Here is a 22,056-nt window from a genome sequence, read left to right as displayed (position 1 = left end):
TGATACAGTTTTAAAATAAAATTTGTTGTCAGTTAATCGTGGTTTAAGGTATAAATGTGCACTCTTTCTGAAGGCCAGTTTCTTTCACAAGGGCAAGAACATAATCCCTCATTTGCATTTCTAAAGTACTTTGTAAATTTTGTTAATAAAAGTATGGCATTGCAAGTGAGCCATAGAAAATTTGTGGGGAGCCTTAAATGAACGAATTGCAAGGCAAATGTGTCTGTCGCAGGTGAATGAAGTTGTATTGGAACATAAACTCAATTGGATTTATTTTATGCACAGTGAACTGTCACAGGTTAGTGACTTACAGCAGAACTGGGAAACTCTGACATAAACAGGAAAGTTTGGACGTCTGTAACTGATGTATTCCATATCAAATCCCAAGGGCTGTAGTTCATGTAGATGGAAGATGAAGAGCTTGTTCCTCAAGTTGGGTTCTCTTGGCTTCTAATGCATCTTCAGACATCCCCCTTGTTTCCTTCATCCCTCCCTCTTCTTTGCAACTTTAGACAAGCTCATTCTCACTTTTCCAGTCCTAATGCAAGGTCTCAGGCCTGAAACTTTAAATATTGTTCTCTCTAAAGATGCTGCCTTGGCCTGTTGATTACCTTCAATTTTTTTTAATTTAAATTTCACATTATCATCATCTCAAGTTTTTTTTTGCTTTTAGAAAATTTATCAATCTTGTCTTAAAAATTCAGGCTGGCAAACTTCGATGCCTTGAGCATGTCACAAGTTTAGAATAACCCAAAACAATTTACAGCAAGTTTGAAGGGTTGTGATGTTGTAAACACAATAAAGTCCAAGGCAATGCCATAAAATCCCAGATCCCTTGGCCAGTATCTAAAACAATTGATATTATTGACGAGGACATTAGAGAGAATGATTCTACTTTCTTCAAGTTGTGTTGAGAATGGAGATGCAAGGAAGAGATATCCTCCGAGAGAATTTCTTTAGAAATTCACGAGATCCCTTTGATCATCTAAACTCATCTACAGAAACTCATCTTCAGCTACCTTCCCTAGTCACCTATTTCACAGTGATTCCTTTTATCCCAAATATTGGGTTTTATGAGCTGCTTTACACCTTCCAAAACCAAAGGAGCACCGTTTGGCCCTACATCATCCCTCCTCATCTCAACCCATGGCCTTCCACGTGAGGCAGAGTTTCGCAAGCACCTCTTCCAACCACATCTACTGCTCGGCATCTGTAAGACAAAGCATAGATTTTGCAACCACTTCGTGGAGCACCTCCGTCTTTGTGCAGAAGCTGGAGCTCCTGGTTGGCAGCCACTTGAATTCCTTTCTCCATTTCCATGCAGACGTGTCTGTCATTGGCCTCATCCGTTGCTATACATAAACTTGAGGAGAAATACATAGAACCCATGAGAATGAATGGGTCAACCCTAACCCCTTGATCCACTGATTCCATCTATCCTTTACTTGTTCCTGCTTTACATTCTCAGAGGCGCTCCACCTCTCCCAACTTTATTTGTCCAATGTCCTATCACTTCTTGGTCCCTGCCCACCACCACTCCCCTTTTTTCATGCTTGCTATTTCCCATTCCTACTTCCTCAACAAAGGATCCTGATTTGAAACACTGATTGATTATTTCTCTCAGTAAATGCTGCCTGACGGTCCCTTCAGCAACTTTTTCTTCACTCAAGATTCTGGAAGTTCTTGTGTTTCTGTCATTTTCTCTGATTCAAGGCAGGAAAGATATTTTCTCCCCTCAGATACATTTAATGCCCTAAACATTCAGTTCTGCAATGTTGAGCCCTTCTTCCCAGTGTAAGATGTTCAAACACAAATTTGACCATAAAGTTTTTTAGACAGAGAGCACGGTAACAGGCTCTTCCGCCCACATGCCCTTTCCATCTAATTAACCTACAACTCCTGTACAGTTAAAGAGGTCTTTCAGGTACCCTTTGGCAGGGGAAGTAGTGGAACAGTGGATGCAGAAGCCAATCTAAATGATGTGCATGAGCTGAATAAAAGTAAGCTGAAGAGAGGTCAGACTTACATTTACAATTATCTAATGATTAATCTTCGCTTTGATGGCCAGGGATTTTGAAAAAAAAAATTTATCACAAGCAATGGCCATTCTCTTTCAAATCATAATTCATGTAGCATCACTTCATGTTCATTCTAGAAAGTTCAGCAGTTGACAAATAGTGACAATTCTATAATTACTCAAAACAAAACAGTTTGGAACTGGTCAAGAAAACATGCACTACTTGCTGTGGAAATGGGAAGTATGCAGTGAGTAAGATCTGCAGAAGACCCATCAAAATTTTAATTCATTCCAAATGTCATTTAATACGTCTCTGAACACATTTTATCCCCTTTTTCATTTTTATTTAGTGTAGAAATAAATCACAACCTAAAAATTCAAATAAAGAACTACACACTATATTTCATGCCATCAGGACACTGTTGAATGCTTCACAGCCAAGGTGTACTTTTAATGACTTCATTGTCAGGAAATTCACCAAGACAATGGTATTTTCAAAGCATTCATCTTTATTCTTCTTTCTTTGGCTTGGCTTCGCGGACGAAGATTTATGGAGGGGGTAAATGTCCACGTCAGCTGCAGGCTCGTTTGTGGCTGACAAGTCCGACGCGGGACAGGCAGACACGGTTTTTATTAATAACTATTAATACAGCAACAACATTTCTTACTTAACTCTAAACATAAATCTTTTATGCTGAAACTCAATCTTCAAACTGATGTTCAAAAGTAGTTACGGAGTAAGTGAGACACCCAAGTCATCAAACTTCTCAAAACTCATGAATTCTTGTATTGTTGCTTTCGGAGAAATGTTTCTTCATATGAATGATTTTTTTTTTTTTAAAACACAATTCCCCTCTCTTGCGTGGAGGTTATGGAACTTGTGATTTCCATGGGTTTTAGATGAAATGATTGTTACAATGGCCACAGTTCTCTCTTCACAAAGAAAGACAAAGTGGCCATATTTTCTGAAGACACTTTGATCCTGTGTTCCTTCCTTGACAAGGAGAACACAGTCTTCTCCCACAGAATGTGTGTTACTGCATTTCTGGCTTCAGATGAAAACTGGTCCAATATTATCAAAGATACTAAGTGACATAATCACATGACATCACTACTGGCAAGTTTTGAAATGTTATTTCTTCAGAAACCACTTCATTTTTCAAAGCACAATTCAAGGCAAATGGTCTCTGGCCAATGAGCTGTTTGTGTACATAGGAACCTTTCTGAGCAAACATCCATTGTCTTCAGTATTTCTATGGAACAATCAACTCTAGTTTTATTGCTATTTACAGCTGGGCATAGCAGACACAGCTCTCTTCAAAATGGTGTAATCTGTGTGTTTGTGTCTCCCTGCTTCAAAACCACAACCAAAATAAGGTATTATAACGTAAAGATTAAATAACATAATTCTGTAATAGCCCATACATATCTTTGGTCAAAAGGCAGCAATTCATCTGTGGCAGGTGCTGATGAAGGGAGAAATGTTGGCCATGGTATTAGAAGAACATGTTGAATTGTATTTATTTGCGTTTTAATGTCAAGGAGCGTCTGGACCATGCACAGTCCTGAATTGTCATCTTGGTCTCTGCACAAAGCTCAGAGTAACTCATTATATCAGAAAATGATACTCATGTTGATCAATTCCACGGGGGTGCCTTTTCCCAGATTATTATAAACTATCTTATAACAGTCAAGAACATCTGAAAAAGGTTCAAAAAGCATAAGGATTTTCAGGTAAATCGGTGATCCTTTTTTAAAAACAATTAGATTACTTAGACCATTTTCTGGTCCCACAAAAAAATTGCATTGAATTTAACAGACTTTCAGAAATTCAATTTCAAACCCCATCCTTGGATGCAAGTTGTTCATTTTCAAACTATCTAATCTTTTAATGATATCCATTATTTGCAGAAAAAAATCTAACCTTGTTCTGTTCCTACTAACATAAAAATATCCATCTGCTTCCTGAATAAAGATAAATGTGAAATTTTTATCTTGTTTGTTTGCACTCAGATTTGAGGTTCTCAGTATCAACTTAAATAATTTATTTTATTTATGTTTTTATTCCGTCTCTGATGGTGACTGTTAAACACGCAGAGCCATCTGTGACCTCCCTGAATTACTCTAATCCAGCCATTCTCAACCTGTTTTCAGCTAACACCCCCCCCCCCCCCCCACTACCTCCTGCTCAAAGTTTATGGGACCCCTTATCTGTGAAGCAAAATTTGAGGTGAAAAGAGAACACGACTTTTACTTAAATGTTCTATGGGCCCTGGGAGTTCTTATCGTCTTAAATTTCAACTGGGCCATCCTGCCATTTTCTCTCAGCTTCAGTGCCAGTGAAATGAGCACTGAGTTTCTTCAGAAAATCTGCCATTAAGAAATCAAGCATTTTTTTCCCTTGTCCCACAGCAGGTGTGCCGACTCCAGCTTCTACATCAGTACCCCCTTCCAGCCAGCGCCACAATAAGAATCCACTGCACTGATTTCAACTTCAATCAGCCGCTGCTGGTATCAGTCACAGCAGTGCGGTGCATTCCTCCGGTGGCGTGGCCTTTGCAGAGGAGAGAAAGCACTGCTGGAAGGTAGAAGGTGCATGTCAACCTCAAATCATCCTCACCACTAAAGGGAAAACAAAGGCAATTCAGAAAGAAAACACAGATGGTTTGGGAATACCGAGAAAAGAATGTAACAGAACAGTGGGACATCTCTCAAAACATGTTATTTGAGGAGGAGGTCCTTAAGGCAGGGGATAATCAGTATATTTTTATAGTTCATATCTCCTCCATTTAAAGTCACCTTACAAGGTGGTGATCGTACTCTGAGATAGATTTGTCAGTTTTTAAATTCTTTGCAGACATATCACCTGAACTGATGGCCATTATTCTTTCTTCTGGTCGTGAACTAGAGCTGTTACATGTAGGTGTGAAAGCAATGACTGTTTTTTAAAAACTTTGAGTTGATTCTGCTTATTCCCACCTGTGATTATATTCCCTATTCAGTTCTTGGCCTATTTTCAAAGCAGCATTGATGCCACAATCTTTTCCATCATGGTATCAGCTGTGGCTTCATTACTGTTGGGTGACCTTGGAAACAGATGGAGAACTTTAGTGCAAAACTGGCAGGTTGATGCTCTCCATGCAGTACTGAGGGAATACAAATGCTGTCAGAGAAACTGTGTTTCTGAAGAGACTCCAAGATAATGGCCTATCTGCCCTCCAGGGAGGTGGCCTTGAGGCAGAGGACTTGAGAATCAGGCTCTTCATGACGTCCTGGCCAATGTTAAACATGAAAGTCTGTAGACACCAAGGTTGAAGTAAAAACACAATGCTGGAGAAACTCAAGTCAAACAGTGTACTTTATAGAGCAAAGATAAAGATACATAACCAACGTTTCAGGCTTGAGCCTTTCATCAAGGTATGAGCAAAATGTAGGCAGGTAAATGATCAAAATGGGGGGGTGGGGAAGGGGGCAGGAGCACAGGCCCACTGGCAGGAAGTAATAGGTGGATAAAGGAGAGCACAAAACAGGGGGAGTGGAGGAAAGTTTTATGAATGGAGAGGGAAGGTTGTGGAAAACTGAAGGAAAGGAAACAGAGGGATAGGGAAGAGAAGGAATGGTTTAACAAAAAACAGAGAATCAATGTTAATGCTATCCGGTTGGAGAGTGCCCAAACAGAATATTAGGTGTTGATCCTCCAATTTATGGTTTGGCAGTGCATGAGACCACGGTCAGAAATGTCCGTGTGGGAGTGGGGTGCAGAAATGAAATAGTTGGGCACTGAGAGATTCCTGTCATTGATGTGGACAGAGCAAAGGTGCTCAGCAAAGCAATCTCCCAGTCTGCGTCCAGTCTCTTCAGTATAGAGAAGGCCACTTTGAGTGCACCGGATGCACTGATTGCACAGGTTGTAGATCACAACCAAGACAGGTTAAAAGGTACTTGTGCTGTAAAGGGCTTGAGGATGTTCAGAGAATGTGAAGGATACTGGATAAATGCAAGCCTGTATCTTCTCTATCTGGATAGCCTCAGGGTAGGACTAAAGTGAAGGTTCAATTTTGGTAGCTGTGAACTTCGATGCATGGACTAACTTTCACGCTATATATGCAACGACCATCTCCAGCAAGAGAGACTCCAACCACCAACCCTTGCCAGTTAATGGATTTACTATAGGCAGATCTACACCAGCAACATTCTGGGCTCAGCACCAATGAGAAACATTATGGATCCAGCCAAATACCACTGGTAACAGCACATCAAAAACACCTCAAAGCCTTTTCACTACCTTCAAGACACAAGTCTGGAGCGTGACAGCAGTACTGGGAGAAACTCAGCAGCCCTTGCAGCATCCACGGACAGCAAAAGGAGTGTGATGGAACCTTCTTCACTTGCCTGGATAAAGCTCCCACAATTCTCAAGAAGCTTGACATCACCAGGTCTTCCCTGATTGAAAACCCATCAACAATCCTAAATATTCGTTCCCACTATCACTGGCATTCAAGTGCAGTGTCCCATCTGCAAATTCACCTCAATTCCTTCCCTGGCTACTCCAACAGCACCTCGCTGACCGCCAGCTTCTACAACCTAGAAGGACAATGTAAAAGTTTCCATCCACATTGGACACATTTACATTTTTATTTATTTTCTCTTTCAATTTAGACATACAGCACGGTAACAGGCCATTTCGGCCCACAAGCCCGTGCCGCCCAATTACACCCAATTGACCTACAAACACCCATACGTTTTGAACAGTTGGAGGAAACCAGAGCCCCCTCCCCACCCCCCCCCCCCCCACCGGGGAAAACCCACAGAGACACGGGAAAATGCACAAACGCCTTACAGACAGTGTGAGTTTCGAACTCCAGTTCTGATTGCTGGCGCAGTAACAGTGTTGTGCTCACCACTACGCTAGCCGTGGCTCCATAGACTTGGAACAATATCACTCTATTCCCATTTAAATCTTGGAAACTTCCTCAATAGAACCCCAGGAGCAAATTCACTAGTGATTCAAAAGGAACCTCACCATTACCTTCACAATGGCGATTTGGGATGGGTAATTAATGGTAACCTTGCTGGTTCCCCACACCAACACTCCTCCCCCCAATATAAACATATTGCCTAAACAGTTGATGTTGACTAATCATTCCCTACCTGTGTTCTTTCTGTAATACATTAGTGAACATGCCTACATCCCTGCTATTACTGAATTACAGAAACCCCTTCGAGCCCTTCCACAAATCATGATAGCAGACAACCACAGAGTCAATGGTTAATGGTTCTTTAGCTGTCAGCTAAAAGCAAAAATGGAAAGAAAATCACAAAGGACCTACTGTTCTCTGGTCGAAATAAGACACGTGGCACTGAGTCTCTCCTGTTTCAGTATGTCCAGTAAGGTTTCCCTGGAGGAGCCTTTGTAGACAGTTCCGAGAAAGTTACACAAGTATGGCCTTGGAGCATGTAACATTAGATTGTTGAGATCCATTATGGGAAAGTTCCTGTAGCTGAAATATGAATTACATTGTAATTACTGTTTTTTTCTTGAAACATAAATACTTTTTTCCTCTGGAAAATACAGTACTTTGATGCACAGAGATCATCTTTGGTTCAAAGGTCATGTGATAACATTTATTAAACCTATTTAATTAGCTACTTTGCTGTCTGCACAATGGAGTGTACAACTGAGTTTTTAAAGGTCAAATTCCAGTCTCAATTAAAATTCAAGCAAGCTCTCTATTTCCCCATGAAGTGCGATTTATCCTTTTTAATAACCTGGTAATTAGATATTAATAGAGCTCTTTTCCCTCTGCAGTCAATAATGGAAACAGATGCTGAGAAGTAACTGGAGTAACAATGTAAGATAGAGGTCTCGACGTGAAAGATTCCCAAAAGCTGCTTCGACTTTTTAATTTAATCCCTCAGTAATTCCTCCCTCTATGATATTTATGGACAAATCAAAGGTGTCCTGCTAGTGGAGTTTTATTGAATCACCAGTGAAGTCTTGTCATTACACTTCAATTTTACAGCTTCCCTAGTGGGCTAAATGGTTAGGATTTAGCGCTCTTACTGCCACAGCCAGGGTTCGATTCCTGTCACAGATATGTGTTCAGGCAGCTGGTAGGAAACAAGTTAACTGGCAGGAGAATGTGCATGGGGTCTTTCACTCAATGGGCAAACAACTGCGCGGACAAGGGGTCTTTGCAAAGGGCAGAACCACTTGAATTTATAGAGGGTGGCATGGTTAGCAGTGAGGTTAGCACAACGCTGTTACAGTGCCAGCACCATGGGTTTGAATCCAGAGCTGCCCATGAGGAGTTTGTACGTTCTTCCCGTGTCTCTATGGGTTTCCTCCAGGTCCTTCGGTTTTCTCCCAACCTTCAAAATGTATGGAGGTTGTCACTGGGAGGCACAGACCCATGCACTGCACTATTACCATGCTGTATGTCTCCATTAAAATTTTAAAACTTTGAGCTGAGAATGGGAAGAACGAGCACCAAGTTTTAACTTTTTCCATTGTGCCTAGCTGTTGGAGCAGAGAGGCCATCAGAATCTCTTTGGAAAATCGGCAAGCGCAGCAGTTATCCACATCCACAACCTTGTTGGACCTTCATGCATTTTTCATGAAAGTGTTGTAGTAACTTAACATATTTATTACAACCATTGCCACCAGATCATTTTCGTTCCAACTTTGGAAAACATTTCCTTCTTTTAGAGTTACCTTCATAAAATTCCAAAGAAGACAAGAACCTGCTCCAAATCCCCTGCTATAATCTTTAAAACTACACCCCATTTGGTTCAGCAATAACATCCAGGCTCTCTATTGCATTTTCTAGTTAACAAGGTTGAGATATAGGGTGTTCTTTTTTAAAAAAAACACTGAGCCCCAATGATCCAGGGCATCATGAATAAACTTATTAGTCACTTTGGAATTAGAACAGGCTGCCTGCGGTAGTGGCGGAAGTAGATATGGCAGTAGCATTTAAGAGGCTTTAGATCGAGACATGAATACACAGAGGATGGTGGGATACGGATCATGAGCAGGTAGCAGGTAGCTTAATTTGGCACCACACTGATGCAGACATCATGGGTCGAAGGGCTGTTCTTGTGCAGTACCGTTCCCTGCCAATAATTAAAATGACAAAAGAACAGAGATTTTCATCTGGAAACACTGAATAGGCTGTAGCTTCTTTCCCCCTCGGAAACTGAGGGCTGACTTGATTAGAGCTTCCAAACTCACAAGGAGATTTGAATCAGGTGTACACAGCCTTTAGAAGCCTCTCTAATGGTTTTGGTTCCTTCCAATCACCATTGTAAACAGCAAAATAATGGAAATTTGAAAGGTGGAAAAGAAACACGGAGAACAGGCTCGTACCTGTTGAGGGGTTGATAGGATAGTTATGAAGGCCTATGGGATGCTGGACTTCATTAATCGGGGGATTAAGTTCAAGAGTCGGGTCATGTTGCAATTCTACAAACCTCTGGTGAGACCACGCTTACAGTATTGTGTTCAGTTCTGGTCACCTCATTATAGGAAGAAAGTGGAAATTGCAGAGAGGGCATAGAGGAGATTTACCAGGATGTTGCCTACATTGGAAAGCAAGTTTTATGAGGCAAGGTTGGCAGAGCGGTGAATTTTCTCTTTGGAGCAAAGAAGTATGAGAGGAGACTTAGAGGTCTATAAGATTCTGAGAGGCATGAATAAGGTAGACAGTCAGGATTTTTTTTTTAAAAACACAGAGTTGTGTGAGCCTGGAATGGTGGTGGTGGAAGTTTGAACATTAGAGCCATTTAAAAAACTCCTAGACAAGCGCATGGATGAAAGAAAAATGGAGGGTTTCTATGTAGGAAGGTTTTAGTTTTACATCACTGTAAAAGACCAATTCCGCCCAACGAGTCCGTGCCGCCCATTTTACACCCCATTAACCTAGTGCATTTTTGAAGGGCAGGAGGAAACTGGAGTCTCTGTAGAAAACCTACACAGACACGGGGAGAACATACAAACTCCTTACAGACAGCCCAGGAGTTGAATCCAGGTTAGGTCCCAGTCACTGGCGCTGTAAAGCCATTGTGCTACACCAACCATGCCACCTTTTTTTAGTAAGATCGACACAACATCAAGGGCTGAAGGATCTGTACTATGCTGTAATGTTATATGGGCTATTGCTTGTGCAGAAGTGGAGGGGTATTCCTTATTCAGAGGAAGATGGGCTATTGCTTCGCTCCTGCACTCTGCCCAGTTTTTTTAAAACTTATTTTATCTTCCTACTGATGCAGGCTTCTGCTGTATTTTGGTGATCACACTCTGAGGAAAATAGAACAGTACAGCACAATGAGGGCCCTTTGGCACATCAATCTTCCCTCACTGCCCATCACCCTTCCCCTCCTCCTGATATCCATGACTAGACATAACGGCAATGTTCAATAGATTCAAAACAGTGAAATGTTGCAATGTGCTCACATAGTGAAGGACAGACAATCAAAGGAGAGGAGAACTGTTCAGAGAAGACATTCAGTGAGGATTCAAGTAGTAGAAATTCTGAGGAAGCTCCCGAAGAGTCTTCAGAGTCATTCTATATGGAATATGCCCTTCAGCCCAACTTGTCCATGCTGATCAAGTTGGCATTCTGGGTTAATCTTCCAAGCCTTTCCCATCCATATACATGTCCAAATGTCTTTTGAGTGTCAGGATCTTGCCCTCTTCTACATTTTGTCCTGGAAGATCGATCCGGATATAACCCACCTTGAGTGGAAAAAGTTGACCTTCAGGTCCCTCTTAAATCTCTTGCCTTTCACCTTTAACTTCCTCCCTCCAGTCTAGAATCATCTACCCTGGGAAAAAGACAGCAAGCATTCACTTTATCCATATTGGTCATTATTTTCTAAACCTCTGTAAGGTCACCCTCCAGTCTTCTACCCTCAGGGGAATAAAGAATCAAGAGGTGATATGACATCTACAAAAGACAGTGTCATAAGAAAACAGCCTCTATCCTCAAGGACCCCCACCACCCAGTCCATACCCTCTTCACTCTGCTACCATCGGTAAAAAGGTACAGGAGCCTGAAGACGAGCACTCAGTGGCACAAGGACAGCTTCTTTCTTCCCTGCTACCATCAGATTCCTGAATGAACAATTAATCATTTTTCTTTTTCTTGCACTATTTTTATTTATTTGGTAAGGTGGTTTATATAAATGTTTACACTGTGAAACTGCCACAAAACAATGAATTTCATGACATGTTAATGACAATAAATTCTGATTCTGAAGAGAGGTGAAGAAGTCAAAGCCAAGACAGTTAAAGTAGGAAAATTTAGAGCAGAAGGATTTAAAAACATTGAAGTAAAATGTTTCAAGTGCTTTACTCTTCTTCGGATCAAATATATATTAACCTTGCATTACAATTACCAAAAAGCAGCATTACCAAAGTGGTGGTTAATATTGTATTTTAAAAGGTTAAAAAGTGGAAAAATGTAACCATTGGCAGAACTGATAAGAACAGAAAATAAAATAAAAGGGATAAAAATAAAAGAGAAGGAATATAAAATCAGTCTATTTGCAGATGACATCATAGTATACTTAACAGAACCAGAATTATCAATAAAAGAATTACATAAGAAATTGAAGGAATATGGAGAAGATTCGGGGTACAAGATCAACACAAATAAAAGTGAATCGATGCCAATGAATAATGCGGATTTCACAAAGTTTAAGAAAGAATCACCATTTAAATGGCAAACACAACCAATGCAATACTTAGGTATTGCAAATTATCAGTACAAGATGACTTAGAACATTGGAAAGATTTACCACTAACACTGATAGGAAGGGTAAATTGCATTAAAATGAATATCTTTCCAAGGATACAATACCTATTCCCATCGTTACCAATTCACCTAACAGAGAAATTCTTCATGGAGCTAAAGAAAATAATAAGGAAATTCTTATGGAAAGGGGGGGGAAAACCGAGGATAGCGCTAGATAAATTAACAGAATGGTACAAACAAGGGGGCTTACAGCTACCAAACTTTAAGAATTATTATAGAGCAGCACAATTAAGATACCTAACAGATTTTTATCAAACAAGGGAAAAATCAGATTGGACCAGATTAGAGCTAGATAAAATAGGGGAGAAGGTACCTGAACATATATTGTATAAGTGGGATGAAAAGCTGGTGCAACATAGGAACTCACCAGTACTGCACCATCTGCTCAACATTTGGAAGAAGATTCACGTAGAAAGGAAAAAAACAAATTATCAACTACCAAAATTAATATTGACGCAAAATCAACTAATCCCTTTCACAATAGATAACCTTTCCTTCAGAGAATGGGAGAGAAAAGGGATCAAAAGAATAGAAAATTGTTTTTTGTAAAATAAATTATTATCTTTTGAACAATTGAAGTGCAAATATGGTATAACTCGCGGTACAATATTTGCATACCACCAACTGAAAACATACTTGAAGGACAAATTGGGAAGCAGGCTGAGGAAGCAATTTTGAATATGTGATTACAGACACAATGATAATTAAAAGATTTATAACAAACATGTTAATCAAGCTGCAAGAGAAAGAGAACGAGGAAACAAGCTGTAAACCCAAACAAAAATGGGAACAAGATCTAAACATAAAGATAAAGAATGAAACATGGGAAAAGCTATGCTCCGGAACTATGAAAAATATAATAAACACGAGGTTACACATGATACAATATAATTAGTTAGATAGGCTATACACCACGCCACAAAAGTTAAATAAATGGGACCCAACAGTATCAGATAGATGTTTTCGCTGTAAGAAGGAAACAGGAACAACAATTCATGCAATTTGGGCATGTGAGAAAGTGGAAAAGTTTTGGGAAGATCTAAATCAGGTATTAAATAAAATCACAAAAAGCAACATACCAAAAAATCCAGAGATCTTTCTTCTAAGTAATATAAGAAGTAAAGAACTAGGCCTCAAATTGGATGAAGCACAAAAAAGACTTATTATGATAGCCTTAGCTGTAGCAAAAAAATGTATTATGTCAACCTGGAAATCAGAAGATAGCCTGAGAATACAACAATGGTACATGGAAATGAATAAATGTATTCCATTGGAAAAAATAACATATAATTTAAGAAATAACATCACAGTATTCGAACAAATTTGGGAACCGTACATGGAACACAACAGAGAAGTCCTACTGCGGACCTCCACCACCACCTAAAATGATAGAATGAGAAGACGAAATGAACTGACCCAGTGTGTAAAAATAGATGACACAATTTTCTTGTTTAGTTTCATTGTGTGATGACATTGTTTAATGGGTTTAATGTAGTATATGTTGAATGTTGAGTGAGTGGGGAGGGGTGGGTGAAGGAGGGAGGGAAGGGAGAGGGGGGAAAAGGGGAGAAAATGACTGTGTATATTCAAGAGAGAAATGTTTGTGTGTATTTTGTGAAAAATAGTGTGAAAAATAAAAATTAAAAAAAAAGTGGAAAAATGTTAAGAGTTGGAAAAGGGCAATATTAAGGAGGAAAAGCTGTGTGGTCAAAGGAAATACTAATATTGCAATCATCTCAATCCTCAAATAGTTAATGGGGAATGAGATGCAGCTGGTTGCTAAGGAACAAAGTTAACTGATTTCTAAAGACTCTGGTGTTTTGAACATTAAGTTTGAAGAAATAAGTGCTGGATGTCTGACAAGCAATGAGGCAATTTAGAGGTAGATAAGAGACAGGTGAAATTGGGTGGTGTTGCCAGACAATGCCGAATCTGACACTGTTTCTAATGAGATGGGGGAGGGAGGATGTAGGATGTTGATAAGACAAACTTGGGAAGAGAAGAAATCTGAAACAGTTACATCAGAATCACTCGGGGATACTTGACTTACGTTGCCACTCCCAATGGCCACTGGTAAACATCCACTTCATTTATCCAAGGGCTATCGTACACCAGGAAAATTAAATCGATGAATCCTTCATGTTTTCTGAGGTAGGGCTCAATCCAGCCATTGTCACACTCTTCACTGCCAAGAAGGACAAGGGCAGTGTGATTCAGCTTGTGCGTTTGGTGGAGAGTCTGTACGTAGTGCAGCCACTGGGTGGCAAACTTGATCTTCCCCTCCTCTCTGCCGTTTAGTACAAGCACAAGATTCCCAGTATCTAGTGAGATGTGCCCGGGGACCACAGCAGGTCCAGTGAAGAATCTGAAAGCAGGCAAAGTAGGGATTGAGGCAACATATCTCAAAGAGCTACATAATCTGTTGCACTTAATCAGAAAATGCATTCACATGCAGCACCAATCTAGACCAGATAAAGTCTGCAGATACCAACCAGACAGCATTAAGACCGATTACATTTTTTTTTAAAAAAAAGATTGTGGTTGCCTGGAATGCTTTAACAGGGATGGAGGTGAAGGCTGAAACATTAGTTTATTTATATAGCACATTTAAAACTATTCACGTTGACCAAAGTGCTGTAGAGATAACAAGCAAGAACTAATTGATCACATGAAGGAGGAGTGGAGGGTTATGAGATAGGAAGGGTTTAGTAATTTTTTGGAATGTATAGGTCAGCTCAACATCGAAGGCCGAAGGGGCTGTACTGTCCTGTGTGTTCCACGTTCTCCAGTTTTCCATTAACTCAGAGTCTCTCTCTTTCCCCCTCCCTATCACCTTTCCTCCAACTCCCCACCTCCTTCCCTCTCCTATCAGAAAGCTATCCTCTATCCTATCAGCTTTTTTTCTCTTCTACCCTCCCACCTGTATCCACTCATAATCTCTTAGCTTGTGCTCCCGTCCCCACCTTTTTATTCAGGTGCCTGCCTGTCTTTGCTCATACCTTGCTGAAGGGCTCAGGCCCAAAACATTGGTTACCCTTTACTTCCTCTGGATGTTGCATGACCTGCTGAGTTTCTCCAGCGCTTTTGAGTATTGCTCGAGACGAGAATGTTCTTTTGTCAATCAGAATCATTTAATGGTGAAAGAACATTTTGGAAAGTCTGGCCAAATAATCACACTCCCGAGCTCTTCCCCGTTAGACTTTTCAAACAACTGAATCTGCTTCCATCACAACCAACTTAAAACTATTGGGATGTAAACAAAAATCTCATCCCTATTTTTTTGTTGTTGCTAATCTGAAAGCAGGCAAAGTAGGGATTGAGCAACATAGTCTTGCTATCTAAGTCTTGCTATCTATGCCTGCTGGATACCAATCCTCTAATCTACAGGGTCCACAGAATATTTGGGGTGGGGGCATGGACTGAAATCTGTTTTTTTTCCGACTGCTTCACAGGGAAGCTTTGAGCAGAGTCCTCAGGGGTCCAGATCCAAAAGGTTAAGAATGATTGGTCAAATCGATACATGGACACTATATCATCTCTTCAAAATGTTGTACACCTCAATTAAAATTCCTCCTCTGTTCTTAGAACAATTACACTAATTTAGACAAGGAATGAATGCAAGAGTTCTTCATGATACGCAGAATTTAAATACAAAGATGTCTATTAATTCTCTCATGGACATGCCACCCCATGATTCCAACCAATTTTATACGACAATGTTCATCATTCTTGGAAGGTTGAAAATACACGCACGTAGGAGGCATCAAGGAAATTAAGGAAAAATGGTGAAGTAATAGGAGGAAAAAAATGAACACCCACATAAAGCATTTCCGTGGGATAAACACGCCATTAGATTATCCAGTTTTTCCCATCTATGATATCAAGCTAATTGCTCTACACCTCACCACATTAAGGACAGAGCAACAATTACCAGCACTCTTCCCTGATTTAGTTTAACATGCTCACTGGTGTCTTCGGTTTATCTCCTCTTCCATTCTGAACATTTGAATGAATGAATTAGGTTATTGTCACGTGCCGAGTAAATTTTGTTTTGTGTGCTATCCAGACAAGTCAAATCACATAGCAGCTAGAGTGACATAAACAAATAAATAAATCAACAGTATAGGAGAAATATTACAACATGAAAGAGCATAGGGTATGAAGTACAAACACACGGTGCCAGGCATCGAGGAGAGTAGTTTAAAAAACAGTACCAGGGCATCATCTTTTGCCAGTAGCAGGTCCATTTAAGAGCATGATAACAGCAGGAAAGAAACTGAAGGTTTGTGCCTTCAAGCTGATGTATTTTCTCCCTGATGGAAGGGAGGAGGAGAGGGGGGCTGAAGTGGGATGAGCCCTTTAGTGTGTTGGCAACTACTCGAGACAGTGGGAAACATTTCTTCAAAAACTCGAAGCACTGGGTTAGCTTATTATTGGATAAGGATTGCATGTGCTCATGTACAGTTGTACCATGGAGTTGATTACATTTTGGGAATCGGGCATAAAATAATGATTACTCTACACACTGCCTGTAGCAAGAAGTAGGCCCTGTTACACAAAACAAAATGCCATTCATGTCAAAGCAAGCTTTACCTAAAATATAAATTACCAGCCTTTAGTTCCCCTTCTCTCCAACCAGCTGTCACATCACTTGGCATTAGCGGGCCACCAAGAATATGTTGCCAGAGGTACAGCCCTAATTCAAAGAGGAAGGTTTTAGAAAAAGCAGACATTAAAACAGAAATCTATATGATTAAATGGCCATTTAGCCTATCATATCCTTGTTCGACAAATATAAACTATGCAGGTTATCCATTTCCCAGCTTTCGGTACAGTCTTGTTTATTGCGGTTAGCACAACGCTATTACAGCACCAGCGACCCAGGTTCGAATCTGCCGCTGTAAGGAGTTTGTACGTTCTCCCCATGACTGCATGGGTTTCCTCCCACCCTTCAAAGACGTACAGGGTTTGTGGGTTACATGGGTATATTTGGGTGGCATGGGCTTGTGGGCCAGAAGAGCCTGTAACTACACGGTGTCTCCCTCTCTAAGAAATATCATCTCTCCAAGTGCTCTTGTACAAGAATTCAAGTTCAATTTAATGTCATGTAATAAACAGTGCAATAATACATGAAATTTGTTTTTGTCTGCTTTAAGGCAGCCTATTCGCCATCAGCAGAAATCGCCTGAAGGATCTCTTACGGAAAAAGAGAAGCAAAAGGGAGTTCCCTCAGAGTCACTGAGTGTCTGTGGATTAGCATCCAGCGCTGCCACAGTCACAAGAGTCCAGTCCAAGCCATCAGCAGCCCGAGCTGCAGGAATCCTTCAGCACCCTTTGCACATCCCGGTTCCGATACTTAGTATCCCTTCAGCCAGTCTCCAGCAGTCTGCAGTCCAGTTCGAAGCCCTTGCCTCGAGTTGCCAGTTGGCTGCCACCTGTGTGTTTTTCAGCCTCAAAGCCCATCACCGATCCGCCGCCGTGGTCACCGTCCTATGGGTCGTCTGCTCCGCTTCTCCTTCTCAAATGTGGGGGGGGGGGGGGGGGGGGTGTTCTTCCCATTTCCCGGTGTCCCGAGCCAGTCCTCTGCTTCCCTGAAGTCTGCAACCCCACCACAGTTGCAGTATTTTTAAATAAAACCACCATCCATTTACAGGCCGTTTAAAGCCTGTACGGAGCTGACGGGCAGTTGGACCCCGTTGGAGCAATGTGACTCCACATCCTTGTGGGTCTACACCAGTGGTAGCATTTTCAAACTGCATGCTGTATCATCCTTCTGTCCCACCATGTCTGACCAAGGAGTTAACTCTCCTGCTGCTGGTTGTGAAAGGTGATAGGAGATCAACGGAGACCAATCCAACCCCAAGATTGAAAATACACCCGACTGCAAAACTTCTGGGTCAGATAAAGAAATAAATAATTTTAATAATCTGGTGTCAGACATAGTTTGTCAAAATTGTCCAAGCAAACTACATATTTGTATTCAGATTGCACACATATTGTCCAGATCTATCCAATGCATCTTTTTTTTTACTGGTCCATTGCTCAGGCAATTGGAGCATACTTGATAGGCCAATGGGCCTTCTTCTGGTCCTAAATCTAGTGATCATTAAGTATCTTATACCGAAGACTACAGAACCACGGGAGGGAATTGTGATTTTCTCCTCACCATGTCTGTGCATTTTGACTAAGTAAGGTGAGCCAAGTGTACAATCTGACCTCTTCCCTTGTTAAAAGGTCCAATAAGCAGAAATGTCTTGTGATTCAAATCAGGAAGCTTACAGGTCTTGACAGCACAGCAACTCACAAGTTGGCACTACAGACCTATCGGAACAATGTAGCTTAATTTCCATATACCTTGCCACAAGTTGGTAAAGTACAAAACTGAATTGGATATTTTTCAATTCTTTACCTATTGTCAAGAAATCAAAGATGATACATGGTGGAGATTACCCAAGCAGGGAGAGGCATGGGAAATGTTAAATCACCTCGGTCCTCTCTTGCACAGCTGCTCAAATATGGGTTAGGAGAATTTTTAATTGAAACATACAGCACGGTAACTGGCCATTTCTTATGCTCCAATTCAGTTAAATGTGTTTCTTGCACAAATGCTATATCAATTTTTAATTTTTTCAGTAAATTTAGCAGTTTCTCCCTTTTAATTTGGTTATGTATTCCATTAATATTTAAAGTCATATAGTTCAATGTAGCCATTTTATACTTTGTTTATCTTCCCTTTCCGTTTCTCCATCATTACCTTTCCTTCTTATCCATTTCTGTTTTCTTGTTTTGAATCCTTTATAAGACAACATTCCTAAAACATCAAACATTTTCCTTATTCTCCTATTTAAAACTCCTTTAGCCCCAATCCCCCCTTCCCCTCCTGAGTTGTCCTTTATCCCTTGTCGGACAACCACATCTCCCCTCTCCATTTGGATTTGCGAATTCACTCGCAAGCGTCAGCTGATTTTGCAGTGACCGTAATACCCCCCCCACCCAGCCCCCCCCAGAAAAGATTTCACTTTTCATAATTCCCTCCTTATTCCCTCTATTCCTTTTCCTTCCCTTATTAATTCTTGTCTATACTATCTATATTTTCCTCTAAATACGGATACATTCATGTATGCACATTATACATATACACACATATACCTCTTTACCCACATACATATAAATCGTGGTCATTTTTACTCTTATTACATGTCTTCATCTCTCTGCTTGTTTTGTAGTTGTTCTGCAAATTTCCTTGCTTCCTCTGGATCCGAGAATAGTTTTTTTTCCATAAGATCGTTTTCGATGTTTTGAACTCCTTCCTCTTCTTCAGGAGTTCAAAACTTATGTCTTTTTAGTTTGCAGTCTTTTGTACTCTCGTTACACGTCTTCATCCCTCAGTCTATTTTGTAATTGTTCTGCAAATTTTCGTGCTTCCTCTGGATCCGAGAATAGTCTGTTTTGTTGTCCTGAAATAAATATTTTCAATACCGCTGGATGCTTTAGTATAAATTTATACCCTTTCTTCCATAAAATCGCCTTTGCTGTGTTGAACTCCTTTCTCTTCTTCAGGAGTTCAAAACTTATATCTGGATAAATTAAGATTTTTTGCCCTTTGCACTCCAGTGGCTTATTGTCCTCTCTTACTTTTTCCATTGTTTTCTCCAGTACCTTTTCTCTTGTAGTATATCTTAGGAATTTTACTAAAACAGATCTTGGAATTTTACTAAAACAGATCTTGGCTTTTGTTGTGATTGTGGTTTAAAGGCTAATGTTCTATGTGCCCTTTCTATTTCCATTTCTTGCTGTAGTTCTGGACATCCTAGGATCCTAGGGATCCAATCTTTTATAAACTCTCTCATATTCTTGCCTTCTTCATCTTCCTTAAGGCCCACTATCTTTATGTTATTTCTTCTGTTATAATTTTCCATTATATCTATTTTCTGAGCTAGTAGTTCTTGTGTCTCTTTAGTTTTTTTATTAGATTCCTCCAATTTCTTTTTTAAGTCCTCTACCTCCATTTCTACTGCTGCTTCTTGTTCTTGCACCTTGTCCATTCTTTTTCCCATTTCTGATAAGGTCATATCTATTTTATTCATTTTCTCTTCTGTATTGTTTATTCTTCTTCTTAAATCATTAAATTCTTGCGCTTGCCATTCTTTAAATGACTCCATGTATTCTTTAATAAGAGAAAGTATATCCTTTATCTTGCCTTTCCCTTCTTCTTCTATTTCACTGTACTCTTCCTCTTCTTCTTCCTCTGGGTTGGCCATCTGTTGTTTCTTTGTTGCCCTTTCCTTCTCTTCTTTCTTGTTTTCGTTGTCTTCTATGTTCTCCTCTTGCTGCAGGTGTTCTGCAGCTGTCATTGCCGGCTGTGGAGATCGAGTCCCCAGCTGGTCATCCCTCCCGTCGGTGTGTTTTTTTTCATGCGCGGTTGCGCACTTTTACTCGACTCAGCGAGCCATTTTTGTAGTCCAATTTCTACCGACCTGAGGGAGCGGGTTTCTCTCTCCACCGCGGGCCTCTTCGAACAGCCAAGGCCTTTTCCTTCATCTTCCGTTGTCTTCTCTTCCTCTCTTACCGTTGGTTTCGACTTTTCTTTTTTCGTCGCCATCTTCTTTCCACCTTTATATTCACTTTACTTTGATTTTTATTTTTGTGCCTTTGTGTTTTCCTTTGTTTTTTCTGTCTTTTCTGGAGAGGGCTGGAGTTCACCGTCCGGCCACTACTCCATCACGTGACTCCTCCGTAACTGGCCATTTCGACCCATGAGCCCATGCCGCCCAATTACACCTGATGACCTACACTTCCTGGTACGTTTTTAAACAGTGAGAGGAAACTGGAGCCCCTGGAGAAAACCCAGACACTGGAAGAATTTACAAACTCCTTATAGACAGAGCAGGATTTGAATCCCAGTCCCTATCACTGGCTCTGTAACAGCATTCCCCTAACTGCTACGCCATCCAAAAGACTGGGGGTGGGGGGTAAGGAGAGGAGGGCAGAGGGTGAGAGCAAGGGGGAGATAGGGACGGAAAACTTGACAAGAGATTAAATTCATTCTGAGGAGTTGGGTAAGTTTGCTTCGTGCTTGTATGCTCAGAGGAAAAATAATTAGAAGAGTGTTCAGGTGTGAAACAACACTGCACGAGGTACACTATTATTGTACGAGGCAAAGATCCTTTCTGCCTGCAGCTTGAGAGAGGTCAGTGTTGTATCGTACAGAGGTGGCCTTTTGGCCCATCAGGTCAATGCTAAACCCCTTTTGCCTGTCAACACCATGCCATTTTGTCTGCATTAGCACCATTAGGAGGCACATTCAACATGAGCACATGGTCATGTGGGAAAAGCAATACTATAGAACACATAGTCCCAGCACAAACAGTTGTTTGGAATAGAGAGTGCACACAGATGGTATTTCTGATGAGGATTTACCAATTGCAGCTTTTCCCCAGATCTGGATAATTTTATTTCTGGGTGAGATTTGTACAACTTTTTTCTGAAATCCCTGTAGTTCAGATCCGCGCTGTAAAGTATTGTCCACTTTCTCCTGCTCTTCCCAGGGATTCCACTCCTCTTCTTCCTGCCAGCGTTGCAAATCCCTTTGCTCTTCTTCATTCTGCCACACCAGTGAACCTCCTACAAATCCAAATGAAATGCAGTTAAAAGGGGTCATGTTGCAACTCGACAAATCTCTAGTGAGACCATGCTTGGAATATTGGGATCAGTTCTGTCCATCTCATTACATGGGTGCAGAGGAGATTGCCAGGATCAGAAAACAAGTCTTTTGAGGGAAAGTTAGCAGATCTAGGGCTTTTCTTCAGAGATGAGAAGTGACTTAATAGAGTTCAACGGGATTCTGAAAGGCATAGAGAAGGTGGACAGCCAGTGCCTTTTTTCCCCAGTGTGGGAGTTGCAAACACCAGAGGACATACAGTAAGAACAAAGTAAAGGGAGGAAAGTTTAGGGGAGGCATCAAGGGCAAGTTTTTTTTTAAACACAGAGTTGTGGTGGAGCCTGATACATTAGGGGCATTTAAGAGACTCATCGGTGGATGGATGAAAGAATAATAGAGGGTTACAAAGCAGGAAAGATTTTTTAAATATATAGAAACATATAGGTTGGCACAACATCGAGGGCCGAAGGGTCTGTACTGTGCTGTAGCATTCTGTGTTCTAAACAACAAATACCCTATAGTGGAATCAAGGTTTATATTTTCCTAGAGAAGTCATAAAT

General features: G+C 40.7%; 1 protein-coding gene across 5 annotated transcripts in view; it reads right to left on the bottom strand.

The window, feature by feature from the left end:
* Positions 1 to 22,056, bottom strand: part of rxylt1 (ribitol xylosyltransferase 1) — a 31,782-nt gene that overhangs the window by 7,972 nt on the left and 1,754 nt on the right. For 2 of the 5 annotated variants that reach the window (XM_069904215.1, XM_069904214.1), the window contains exons 2-5: positions 21,256 to 21,459; positions 16,429 to 16,531; positions 13,886 to 14,200; positions 7,348 to 7,518 (exon numbers count right to left, since the gene is read on the bottom strand). In XM_069904215.1, coding sequence (XP_069760316.1) covers positions 7,348 to 7,518; positions 13,886 to 14,200; positions 16,429 to 16,531; positions 21,256 to 21,459 — 793 coding nt within the window. Of the gene's footprint in view, positions 1 to 4,996; positions 5,104 to 7,347; positions 7,519 to 13,885; positions 14,201 to 16,428; positions 16,532 to 21,255; positions 21,460 to 22,056 lie in introns of all 5 variants that reach the window. The other 3 variants (XM_069904219.1, XM_069904216.1, XM_069904218.1) reach the window with 3 other exon arrangements.

Source organism: Narcine bancroftii, chromosome 11 (assembly GCF_036971445.1).
Source record: "Narcine bancroftii isolate sNarBan1 chromosome 11, sNarBan1.hap1, whole genome shotgun sequence".
Taxonomy (NCBI): Eukaryota; Metazoa; Chordata; class Chondrichthyes; order Torpediniformes; family Narcinidae; genus Narcine; species Narcine bancroftii.
This window is presented reverse-complemented; position numbering and strand designations above follow the sequence as displayed.